At 36.5% G+C, this 12,682-nt stretch overlaps 2 protein-coding genes across 2 annotated transcripts; one reads left to right on the top strand and one right to left on the bottom strand.

The window, feature by feature from the left end:
* Positions 1-206: 206 nt before the first annotated feature.
* Positions 207-4,254, bottom strand: LOC117633685 (probable aquaporin SIP2-1). Its single transcript, XM_034367391.1, has 3 exons — positions 3,789-4,254; positions 674-934; positions 207-601 (listed from the first exon to the last, which is right to left on the bottom strand). The coding sequence occupies exons 1-3, from the start codon at positions 4,071-4,073 to the stop codon at positions 437-439; spliced, it is 711 nt and encodes a 236-aa protein (XP_034223282.1). The 5' UTR covers positions 4,074-4,254; the 3' UTR covers positions 207-436.
* Positions 4,255-6,050: 1,796 nt separating this feature from the next.
* LOC117636192 (probable protein S-acyltransferase 1) lies at positions 6,051-12,324 on the top strand. The gene is made up of 6 exons (XM_034370693.1): positions 6,051-6,451; positions 7,692-7,871; positions 7,960-8,265; positions 8,972-9,193; positions 10,451-10,990; positions 11,828-12,324. Exons 1-5 carry the CDS (start codon positions 6,323-6,325, stop codon positions 10,922-10,924), a joined length of 1,311 nt encoding a protein of 436 aa, XP_034226584.1. The 5' UTR covers positions 6,051-6,322; the 3' UTR covers positions 10,925-10,990; positions 11,828-12,324.
* The last annotated feature ends 358 nt before the right edge of the window (positions 12,325-12,682 follow it).

Here is a 12,682-nt window from a genome sequence, read left to right on the forward strand (position 1 = left end):
TGGATTCTTGTGCGACAAGCATGTTAGGATGGAGAATTTTTGTAAATCTCCCACCTGCTTTGTTCTGCTGTCTTATTCAATCTCTCTCCTTAAATGGATAACGATGGTCGGCGAAAGGTTGAACATAAAATTCCCAGTTGATGATGTCATTCAAATTTGTGCTACATCTTCTTTTCAAATCCTTAAGCAAAATAAAAAATAAAAAATAAAAAATAAAAAATCCTCTTTATAAACGGCAGATTGAATGGGACGGTTTGAACACACAAAATTCAGTTCTAAAGGCTAACAGGTTAGATCATCAACAGACTGCAAATTCAAGGACACAATTGACTTCATATACAAGAGAAACTTGGGCTAATTTAGCCATTGTCCACTTTTTCTAAAGGCTAACAAGTTTGCTCCTCCGTTTGACATGGAGAAATGCAGTGGAATTTCTTCATTCTGATTTAGCCTTCTTGTCTACCTTTTCCTCTTTTAGTTGTGGAACTAGCACCCTAAATGTCCATATGGCCAGTAGAGTCGCCTCAATCGGGGCAAGCCAGTAGACAAGTATATGCTCCTTCGTTAAATGGGCGCCACGAGCATAAGCCCATCCCATCACCTACATAAGTCAATAAGGTTTAATACATTCAAGTTTCTAAGTGATTAATGATTAATTGTAGTAGGTACTTACAGAGGCTGGGTTCATGCAACCACCGGTCAGATCAGAGCCAAGAATATGAAGAGTTAACTTTGAAACACTTGAGATCCATGTCTTCATGAAGAAACTCCCTGGGATGTTTCTGGCAAGCCCAAGTGAGATAGTAACAATTGCAAATGTTAGCAATCCTTCTGTAAGTGCACCTCGATGGATATCAACATTCAGACGTGGCCCAAGACCTATTTCAGGAAAGAGCTGAATTATGAGTTTGACCCCAGCAATAGAGCCAATAACCTGAAGAGATAAGAGATATGAGAGAAATTAAGTTGTCATCACTGTAAAATATGGAATTAGGAAAATCATTTCAAGTAGTACCTCCCACAACAGATAATATGTTTAGAAAAGTTATAGGAGCAGGAAGATAAAGCCTTATCATAGGTTACACGCAGTAACAGCTTAGTTCAACTGATAATTTCACTCAATGCTTGGGTTAACCTTCTTTATGAATTTATACTAGTACATGCAAGGGTTAACTAGGAAAAGGTACATTATTCCATAATCAATGTCTATTCACTCAGTCAACTCGTAATTACATAATCAAAGCTCAATTACAGGTTTATAACAATACTCTCCAACAAAACTAACACCAAGGAGTGCAGGATATCACACCTGTAATTGAGCTTTAATATTTAAAAAATCCTTATCATAGTTTTCACGCAGGAACAGTACAGTCCAACTGGTATTTTCACTCCAACCTTGTTGGAAAACAAGAGAAACAATGTTTCCTCTGATTTTATTCTTCATCATTTTGGATGAACTCTCAAATTTCCTTAGTTCTCTATGTTTTCCATATTGGTTCGATAGAGACACAGGGCTTAGTTAGGAAAACATGTCTGATTCCATAATCTATGCCTAATCAGTTAATCAACTCTTAATTACATAGTCAAAAGCTCAATTATAGCATTATAAGTAGTCAATAATTTCCATTTAAGCTAGTACCAACGAATGCATGATATTGAACCATACAACATGACTCCAAGAATTTGGAAAAAACAACTGCCACGGTAAAAGGTCACCAAAAGAGATCTGACAGCAATGTCACTGCACAAGAGAAGAGGCAGCTATCTGGTCTAAAACACCATGGGGTCTTTCAAGGACATTTTCTGAGGTCAAGCTCGTCACTTGACCAGCTCTAATCAAACCTCCAACCCATATTCACTAGTCTATAACTATAAAAAGTCCTATTTCTCTCTTGATGCACAACACTTGAAAGAACAGTGGAACTCTAGCTTTTGCCTTGCTTCCCTTGTCAAAAGTCTTGTGCTTCTGTCCAAAACAACAGACTTGTATGTAGCTGGAGTTATCCTACTCAGTTCAGCTTCCCTAAACAACCTCAAGAATAAGTTTAATGCCAGAGGAGAACGAAGAAATAAGTGATCACAAGTGATATGACTTGCCGCAATTAATTATCCAAGCTAGTATCTGTACCTTGGGCTATACTTTATCATAGAAGAAGGCTGAAAACATGCAGTGGATTCCACTTTCCACCTTCTACAATCTGTTCTAGATGCATGTGAACCAAATTGAGGACATAAGGATCCTATTTTGGCCAGAAAGCTGTCATGAAAGGGGATAGGAGCTCTGATTTGGGCTTTGATATGTGCCTTTATTACTCTTGAATGAGATTTTTTTACCACTGAATTGGAGAGTCTGTTCTTGGGAAGTAGAACCTGATAAAACAAAAGCGAGCTTAATTGACGTTCTCTCAAGGCCAATCAATCTCAAGTGTTGAAGAGTTAAAAGACGGCCACTATAAATTGCTATCTACGGTCCAATAGGATTTGCAGCGGCAGAGGAGACTGAAGAGAAGAGGACCCAAGCTTCTTCGTTTAGGTGCATCAATCAATTTTGCCCCTTTGCAGCTAGGAAGGGTGGTCTAAGGAAGAGTTACCACGATCTCATAAAAAATGGAGTATTGAGAGCAGCAGGGGAAGGGTCAGAGCTGTCACCAGACAACCTCCTAGGACAGCAATCTTAAAACAAAGGGGGATTCTGGTAATGGGAAGGGTTGTAGGAGAAGTTATTAGGTCATCTTCTCCTTTTACCACAGCTCCATTTACTGAAGACCAAGGGGTGTGCAAGATAACTGCCCTTGGCAGTCTATATGCCTTCCTTAGATACCTTAGGGTTACAATCATTCAGGAAGAAGTTGTAGAAGTTACAAAACGAGTAGACAAATGGGGGCTCGTTGCTTGTGTTTCATTTAGTTTCTCTCTCTTTAGCGTAAACTTTTTCTTTGCTTCCCGTTCTTCCCTCATCGGCCTTCATATTGTTGCATTCATAGATACATGTGGTTCATCTTCTTCAACTATGTCTTAGGATGGTGAACTATTTAGATCAAATCTATCCAATTTGAACAACATATCAACAGTTCACTTCTTTTCCAACTAATGTTTTCATTTTAGTGCCACTCTTCTTAAGAATTTCGTTCTCTCTCTTAAGGAAAAAATACAAACTACTTGTTTCATGGCATTAGTGTCATCTAGAACATCTATTCTAATTATTTACGCACAATATAATTCAGAAAGGACCACTTAATAGGGTATAATAAAGGAGCGAAGGCAGAGCATATTTAGAGACTTGTATGGAGTATCACCATAATAGGTCTGTTGTAATATATGTCATGAGATTATCTAAATTCCAAAATCAACAGAAAGCGACATAAATTGGCATTTCCCACACGGAAAACAATTCCTCAATTAATTAAATCTGTTTGAAGATGTATAATTTCTATTTCACTAAAGCAGTCAAATAGAGAACACAAACAAGAACAACCAATATCTCAAATTGTTCAACAACAAAAAAAAGGCACGTATATTTCAAAATTTTCAAACAACCCAAATTGTTCATGTATCACAGAAACTAGGAAACCAAGATAACCCAGAACCGCTATTTAAAGCCAAATCAGATTTCAACCACCCAAATTAGATTTTCCGCAACCAAAAATTGTAAAAATCAACTCTACATACAAAGATCAAAACCCAAGATTCATTCACTCTAAATTCTACCATTTCCCTCCTCAAGTTTTGTATCTAGCCAACCAAACAACCAAATAAGACAAGCCCATGAAAAGGGGGCGTTGGGTTACCTGAGCAGGGATTCTTGCAGCAACAGTGAAAAGGAAGCGGGTGAAATCCCCAGTGATTGCGGCAGCAAAAACGGTGAGAGGATTGTAAGTGCCACCATTGGTAATCTTTCCCAGCAAGGCAAAGAAGAACATGTTTACAATTGACAGAGTGGATTTGATAATTTCACCGGTGGGTTCATGGCCAAACCCCAGATTGTTGTAAACATACATCTTAATCAAGACCCCTGACCAAACCCACATGAACGAGATTGTGAAATCTGATACAAGCAAACCAATCCTCCCCATTTTGCTCGCACAGAAATCACCAATGCTTACGCTTTGCACAAAAATGGTGGCTGGCCAATGCTCAGGCTCTAGGGGATGCTGATGATGAATAAGATTCGTTTACTTTGTCCTTCCATGTTGACCAAAAATAGAATTTTTTTTTTGTTGGGTCGGAAAAACGTAAAGAAAATGTATTGTGAGAGGATATATATTTTTCAAACCCCGCCCGCTTAGGTAGGTGCGGGGACTATACGAACTTTCACTGTCTTTTCGTGTCTGTCGGATTGTAGGTTCTTTTTGTCGAATACAAGTTACAACCAGCCCACAACTCTTCAAAAATAGGGAAATAAAATAATAAGCGGCTTTAGCCTTCAATAATACTATTTTAATCAATTTCTAATAGTGGGGAAACCTTTCTTTTTAGGATTTATCGTTTTATTAGTTCCTGAATTTAGATTCAATTTGTATTTGAGTACTTCAATTTTCAAAATGGTTCCCGTGGTCCCTTAACTTTAGTTTCGTTTGCACAACTAGTCCTACCGTTGCTTCTGTCAATTTTTTATGTTAAATGCAGGGGCAAAATAGTATTTTTATATTAAAACCAAAAAAATGAATAAAAATTTATATCTTTAAAATAACAATAAAAGAAAATCACATAAAAAAAACCAAATAATAATAATAATAAAGTTTTGGAGGAGTAGACATTGGGATGGAGGGGAAAAGGGAGAGTTTAATTTAATTTTTTAGTTTTTTAATTTTTTATTCATATTTTAATCAATTTTGATACAAAAACCAGTTTGCCCATGTATTTAACAGAAAAGTTAACAATATTGACGGCAGGACCATTTGTCCTCATGAAAGTGAAGTTAAAGGACCATGGAAATCATTTTGGAAATTGAGATACTTAAATGCAAATCGGGTTTAAGTTCAAGGACTAATAAAAAGATTAACCCTTCTTTTTAAATCTTTTGGGAAGCAAAACCAACTTATACGGAATTACATATCTAATTTTTGAATCTTTTAATACATTGCAAAGTTTTTCATACCTTAGTTAGAAAGGTTTTCAATGCATCATCTTCTACAATAATAGCTCCAAAAGTTGGATTCCCACTCAATGGCGGATCTAGTAAGGAGTCAGTGAAGGCATTAGCCTCCACTCAATCTTGTTCTACAATTATGAAAGTGCCAAGTTTTCATGATATTTTATGTTGAATGGGGGAATGCCTAAAAAAAGGCAGAGGTAGGGCAAAGGGTCAAATGAATGGTTGAGACTTGGGCTATATTATGCAAAGACTTTACAGATTGTTGGTAGGCTCCATTAGCCAATGTAAGCTAAGACAGACTTTACAAGTTCTTGGCCTCACGAAGGAAAATTTATTGATCCGCCAGTCCGTTAGTATGAGTCAAAATTTTATTGAACTTTCTATACGTTTGTCTCAAAAGATTGGTACTTATTTTTTAGCTAGGCAATACTATTAGGGTAGTTCGTCCTAATATGAAGTTCATTTATGATAGTTTGCCAACTAGTTTGGGAAAATGTTGTCGTTGATCGGTTTCCCTCTGAAATCTCATCATTCATCAAATCAATAAAAATAGACTTAAAAGTTTTGAGGCCATGGTCCATCTTTCCCCTTCACGTCAACTTCCACAACATGATCATCATCATAAAAAGCTCCTTGACCTTTTAAACCACACAATCAGCCCAAAACCAACAATAAATGGAAAACAAGTCTTGATGTATGACCTCAAGTCCCACTCTTATAATTTAGGCAAAGAAAAAAAGTATAATAATTTTCGTCTTATTAGAGCCATGATGCAAAATGCATGAGAAATTGAGCATATACGTTACGTGTAGTAAATATATGGAAGGGTGTAATTGTAACAGTAAAAAACATATCGGTTTGGGCGCGAAAAAGGCGGTCGTATTTGGAAGCCGGAGACCCGTTTGACAGCAAGTTTGTTGGAGAGAGGGGATTTGTAAGATTGATGAGGTGGGTGAGCAAAATTCTGAATACGGGGCAGGCATAGGCAAACAGGTAGAAAAACCAGAGAGAGAGAGAGAGAGAGAGAGGGGAAGCCATTAGGCCCAGATGAATATCATGTGAAAGGGCATCCTCCTACAACCCACAGCTGTGTTTTTTTAAATCTCGTTTCATTCGCTTACCCATCAGAAAAATGGTCTCATTTTGATGCGGGTATATGCGAATAAAAGGAGATTGTTGAAGAAACCTAAAAAGAAAAGGGAAAAAAATTGAATTGAAAATTTTATTATGAGTAGGAAAAAGAGCCAAGTTTGGGATGTTCCCTCCAATGGCATGGACGACGACACAGCCGTGGCTCCTCCTCCGAAACCCAGCCCTGAAAAAGAAAGGCTCTACCTAGTCTGGCAGGGTAACAATGTATGATGTTATATGCTCATGATGATTATGGGTTCTTTTCTTGTGGAGATCTTGTTTATGCAGAATGATTTGTTTCATGTTTTTTAAACCAATTGCTCCCTTTTTATGCCTGCCTTGGGGTTGCAGCTTGGTTTTGTGGATTTTTAGATAATAATTCATCATTTGGGCCTTTTTTGTGTGTGGATATAATTGTTACCCATTTTACAATTTTTTTGGTCTCATGAGTTTGTTTCTGTGGTTGTCAGAAGTACCATTAGGCTTAGGTATAGAATTGGAAGACTGTCTTCCTAATTCTGAATTGAAATATGATTCTCCAGAGGTGAAGTAAAACATACATCTTTGGGAAGTCTAGTTATCTGGGTTAACAGCTCATTCTGTTTAAATGTTGACATTAAATTGCAAAGGAGGTGTTGAGTTGGTACGGTACGTTGTTGTACTTGGGAGTTTTTACCCCCTAGCATGCTTGGCATTCAAATTGAGCATAAAAATGTTCCATGACTTTGTCCTTTGTATTTTGAGCAGTTCTTTGCTTCTTTTTTTTCAAGTGATCTTAACTCTGTCTTGACCCTTATGTTTTTTCTGTCAAGCCTTAGAACATCTATGTAGGAATCAACTTCATGTACTTTTCTGTTGTTTTAGATGCTAATTTTGCATATTATTGTCAATCCAGTTGTTTGAGAAGCTTCAACCGATTAACGAGACGTAATTGATCTAAGAAGGACCTAACAATTTAAAAAAATAAAATAAAATTTGAAGAAATGATCTGAGAAGCACCTCATCAATTAGTAGGTTCACTATCTGAGGGGTTTAAAAGTTGTTGAACTAAATTTTGGGGTTGAAGGTGCCACACTATCTTTGTTACAGATAGTCTCTTGTTTGTATATCATGCTTATGGAATAATATATAGGGCAGTTCTATTAATTTTTTATTGTGTGGATCAGTTGAGAAGATTAACTTTGTTTCTACCCATGTCCTGCATATAGAAAATTATAACTATTCATCTACCAAACAAATTTTCTGAAAAATGAGGCTGTTATGCATTTTAACCAAGTAATACGAACACATTTATTGTGTTCATGAATGTGTTTACGAATGTGTTTACCGTCACTCATTCTTTTGCATTCAAAATCATCCATCTAAAGTTAGGTAATTTTGTACATCCATGTCAAAAGTGGCTAGAATAACAATTTCACATTTGATTATCATATGGACTAACACTAAAAACTTCTCTTCTTGACAGAAATTTTTGTGTGGTGGAAGAATAGTCTTTGGTCATGATGCTGCATCACTGTTTCTAACTAGCTTTTTGATTGGATGTCCTGCACTAACATTCTGCATAAGAATGCTTGTAACGATGAAAGGAGAACATGGACATTATGACTATCCTGTACTAACTGGGGGAATAATCCTCACTGTTTTGGTTGGTAAATTGAAATTCTTTTTCGTACAGTGGGAGCCTGCTTCACCAAATGAAAAACTTCAAATCTGACTTATATTGGCTCATGCAGGATTTCACTTTTCTGTACTTGACATCTGGTAGGGATCCTGGTATCATTCCAAGGAACTCTCGACCACCTGATTCTGATGAGGCATATGATATGTCTGGATCGATGGAGTGGGTCAATAACAAAGCCTCTAATTTGAGAATACCCCGAATAAAGGATGTACAGGTCAATGGCCATGTAGTGAAGGTAAAGTTTTGTGACACTTGTTTGCTATATCGTCCACCGCGTGCTTCTCATTGCTCGATCTGCAACAACTGTGTTCAGAAGTTTGATCACCACTGTCCATGGGTGGGTCAGTGTATTGGATTAGTAAGTTTCTTCCCCTCCCAACTATTAACTCTGCAATTTATGTTCCGGGTGTCTAAATGGAAATTGAATAAGGCTGCTAGTTTTCAAGTGGAGGTAATGAAACTTAGAAATTCTTCTGGTCAGTGTATTGCATTATATTTGAGAATTTGTTGGATATTATGTCCCAAACTCTTCATTTGGCTTTGTCAATTGGTAAAAGTTGATATTCTCAGTTACTTGTGTTGAAGTGAATTCTGTTCCTTGTTTTATAAGAAAAGTCTTTCTTTGCCTAAAAAGGTATTGGTTTTTGTATAACTCTATGAATATATAAGTTTAGCTAAAAAGATGACAACGGGATAAATGTGACCGTAAACAAGAGTGAAGAAAACACCAGGAGCAGGAAGAAAAGTTTGTCTTATGGCTTGATACCAAGTAGCAATGTGATGTAGGACAACCTAAGGGGTCACAAAATTTATGAAACACTCAACCAGACTAATGTTCTTTCATTAAAATGGATACTTTGGTAACTAGCAAGCTATGTGTACCATAAGAAAAAGTAATGTGGTCATGCGTTGGCTAAAATATGGAAGGTTTCAAACTCGCAAAATACAATTCACCCATAGGATTCATTAGTTTCCTTGAGGAAAACTACCTAAAAGAGCTTGTTCCAATATAAAACAATTTGCACTCTTTCTAACCTACCTCTTTCATGTTCTTGTTCTTGCAGCGTAACTATCCATTTTTCATTTTGTTTATTTCGTCATCAACCTTCCTGTGCATATATGTCTTTGTCTTGTCTTGGATCAACATTCTTCGACAAGGTGGCAATCTATGGAGGGCCATGGGACATGACATCGTATCAGTTATTCTCATAGTATATTGCTTTGTAGCAGTATGGTTTGTTGGTGGGCTAACAGTTTTCCATATCTATCTAATTTGCACCAACCAGGTAGACCTCTTTGCTTTCTTATTATTATTATTTTTTCCAAATCATTTATCAATTATTGCAATTTCTTGTAGTCTGGTCGCTTTCCTTCTCATATATAAAACTAAGATTATCTGTTAGTTGTCCATAGTTTTCTGCAATGTATCCTCAATACTGTATTGCAGACATCTATATCTATATTAGAGAGGAATGATAAGGGAAATAATGATACATTCATTGTGCTATCTAGTGCCACCGTGCGTATTTGGGTTCATTTCATAAAATATGATTTAGATTATGCTAAGTACATGTTTTTAGACGGCCTACATAAGGAAAAAAATCCCTCCTTCACTGTGCTGTCTAGTGCCACTGCTCTGCTGCAGTCAACTTTAACCTTTGATCTCAAAATCCTCAATTGAGATGGAAAACTACTGGTCAGGGTAACTAGAATAGATGTATTGTTCTAGGTTTCTTTTCTTCTTTGGGATTGACGATTCTCTTGCTTAATTTGGTAAGAAATGTATCTTTAATGCATTACCTGCCTTGAATTAACGTATAACTATATACAGGAAAGGGGATAGCTACCTATGCATATATGTCATATAGGATATTGACATGAATTGTAGATTATCACAAACTCTATCACAGATCTGATAATTTAGGGGTACAGAATAACTAATACTCGCTAACCATTATCTCTAATATACTGAAAGGTTGGTTTGTTCTTGTTAGGCTACAATGTAACTCAAAAGCTTAAACTTGTGGTAGTAGTGGTAAACCAACAAAATTTGACATGGTATCAGAACTTTGGTTCTGAGAGGTCTTGGGTGCAGATATATGTTTCTCTATGTCCATAGTGATGCACCTGAGGGAGGTGGGGGTTAACTTGGAAGACGTTGTTGGCTCATTCCTAAATAGCTTACACTTCTTCTTCTTGCTTTTATTTTTTTTTCCTGGTATAGAGGGGATGTTAAGTTGATGTAAAATTTTTGCACATCCCTAACAACTTAAGTATTTGGGGTACAGTGTTATCTGCTAATTTTGTGCAGAATGAGTTGCACATATGTGTTTCTGTCTACCTCCGCACTTGATAATCCCTACTATTTTTTGGATATGTTATGCATGTATAGTTGCTGCGTGCATATTTTTCATCTTGCATCTACATGATAACAAGATGGCTTATCTTTGTTTACATTGTTTAGCACGACTGTCATTTGAATTCTTACCCAGTGTTTTATTCTGAATTTAGATTTTTTCATTCTGACCACTGCTTTGTCACAGACGACTTATGAGAATTTTCGTTACCGTTACGATAAGAATGAAAACCCATACACTAAGGGAGTACTGGGAAACTTGAAAGAAGTGTTCTGCTCAAGGATTCCACCTTCAATGGTCAACTTCCGAGCATGGGTCTCAAAAGACGACGACACAGTAATGGGATCCATCGCTTCAGAGAGTAACAGAGGCTTCATTGGCTCTAAAGAGAAATTTGACATGGAAAGGGGAAGTAAGTTTGGCAAGGATGGGAATATGATGGTTCCAAGTATTTTGCAGAAATTGGACTACAGTGGGATTGATGATAACATGAAGAAGAAGAATTTGGGCAGCAGTGATTTTGATGATAATTTAAAACGGAAGGCAGCAGATGAACCTGCATTAAATCAATTTATCTTTCCTATTGGTCAAGAACAAAGACGTTCACAGGGAAGTTCCGGCATAGGAGTTAATTCTACTAATGATAAGAGGCCTCAGTAGTTCCAATTGGACAACATCACTGCTTGTTTTCTAAATAAAAAAAAAAGACAAAAAAAAGAAAAAAAGGTATTCTTTCTCTCAGTCTCTTTATACTTCGAATATGGATATTTAGCAATTTTTTTCCATGAAGATATTAGCTGATGATATGTTGCCGGACATCATAGTAAAGTTTATTTTATCGCATCAATGACCTTTAATCTAGTTGCATGAATGTGAATTTGTTTTCGGTGACAAACTTCATATTGCAACAATGTAAGTGGGATGTCCTTTTCCCTAACAAGTTCCAACTTAAGTATTTTATAGTTATCAAGGGGCGGCAACATGAATGCCTAAAGTTCGGAGCATCTCCTACAGTTTGGCACACTTTTCACGTTTTCAACTCCAATGAAACAACTTAGGATCATGTTAATTTGAGTTTGAGATAATCTCATTTCACAAATAGCACAAATAGCACTTCACCATTGCAGCAAGTTTGGCAATATCTCATTCCAAGCTATGAATTACAGAATCGGCAATGGCACCTCATACAGCACCTCCTAGCTACTAGAATTTTTGAACCATTTGAAGTCAAGAAGCCACTTTGGCTTCTACTTACAGTGGATCTGCAAACTGCAATGGCATTGTCTGTTTGAAAGCAAAAGTAGCAGTGGGAAATGGTTCCAGAAAACTGGTGTAGTTTAGATTTTGTGGAGAAGCTTCAGATATCATATCAGATATTAGCTTTTCTTTTTTGTTCTTTTTTCTTGGATAAAACAGGCTTTGGATTTTGCAAAATCACTTCATATGTTTCTGGACTCTATTTTGCATGTTATGTTCTGCTATTAACTTGTTGAATTCAGAATTAATTTGCAACTCTTGCATGGTAATTGGTTGTCCTTACCTTGTCTTACTGTTTTTGCTCAGGTTTTGGTGCAGAAAACTTTTCTCAGTGCATGTATGCCATATGACAGATTGACTGAACATGATGGGGGCTTAAAAATGCTAATTTACTGAGATTGGAGGTAGAATTTGAAGGTCAGTGATGTATTTTTAATGGAATGAAGAAAATGAAATTAATTCATTCTTCTGCACATTCTTGTGTTCAATCTCTCTCACCCCAATTCCTATTTTTATCCTACTTCATTACTGAATCTACAAAACTAGAAGAGCTGTGATATGGCACAAACAGGTGCAATAAATAATAGCTCGGTACATATAAAAAAAAATAAAAAATGAAGGTGCTACATTAAAGAACAATTTTACAGGGTTGAGTTCTTTTCTTTCTTTAGCTTTTAGGAACTCATGTAATTTATCTTCTTTTTTTTTCTTTTTTTTTCTGGGATTAGTGCATGTAGATTATGTGAGCTAATGGTATTTAATTAAAAACGGACCATGCAACACAGGCTTTACGTTTCGTTCTATAATAGATACATATCCAAGACTGAAAAATACGGCTTATGCTATTGCTCCCACTTTTCTTTCTTTCCAGTTTTGCTATGAATTTTTATCGAAGTTCAATTACCAGACCGACCTTACCACAAATAGGCCAGGTTTCAAACCCTGTCCAAGAACAAAAAGGCCCCGTTCGGTAGGCTGGACTAGACGGGATTGAATTAACCCCTTTATATTACACTGGACTGTTTGGGATATGACTGGATTTTTAGCAATTGTTTGGTGCAGTACAACACCAAAGTTGAAATTAATCTGGACTGCCATTATTTCATTTTTATATTCTCATTCCCAAATTAATTATAACAAAATCGATTTTCAATCCAACCA

The sequence above is a fragment of the Prunus dulcis genome, chromosome 7 (assembly GCF_902201215.1).
Source record: "Prunus dulcis chromosome 7, ALMONDv2, whole genome shotgun sequence".
NCBI classification, from domain to species: domain Eukaryota; kingdom Viridiplantae; phylum Streptophyta; class Magnoliopsida; order Rosales; family Rosaceae; genus Prunus; species Prunus dulcis.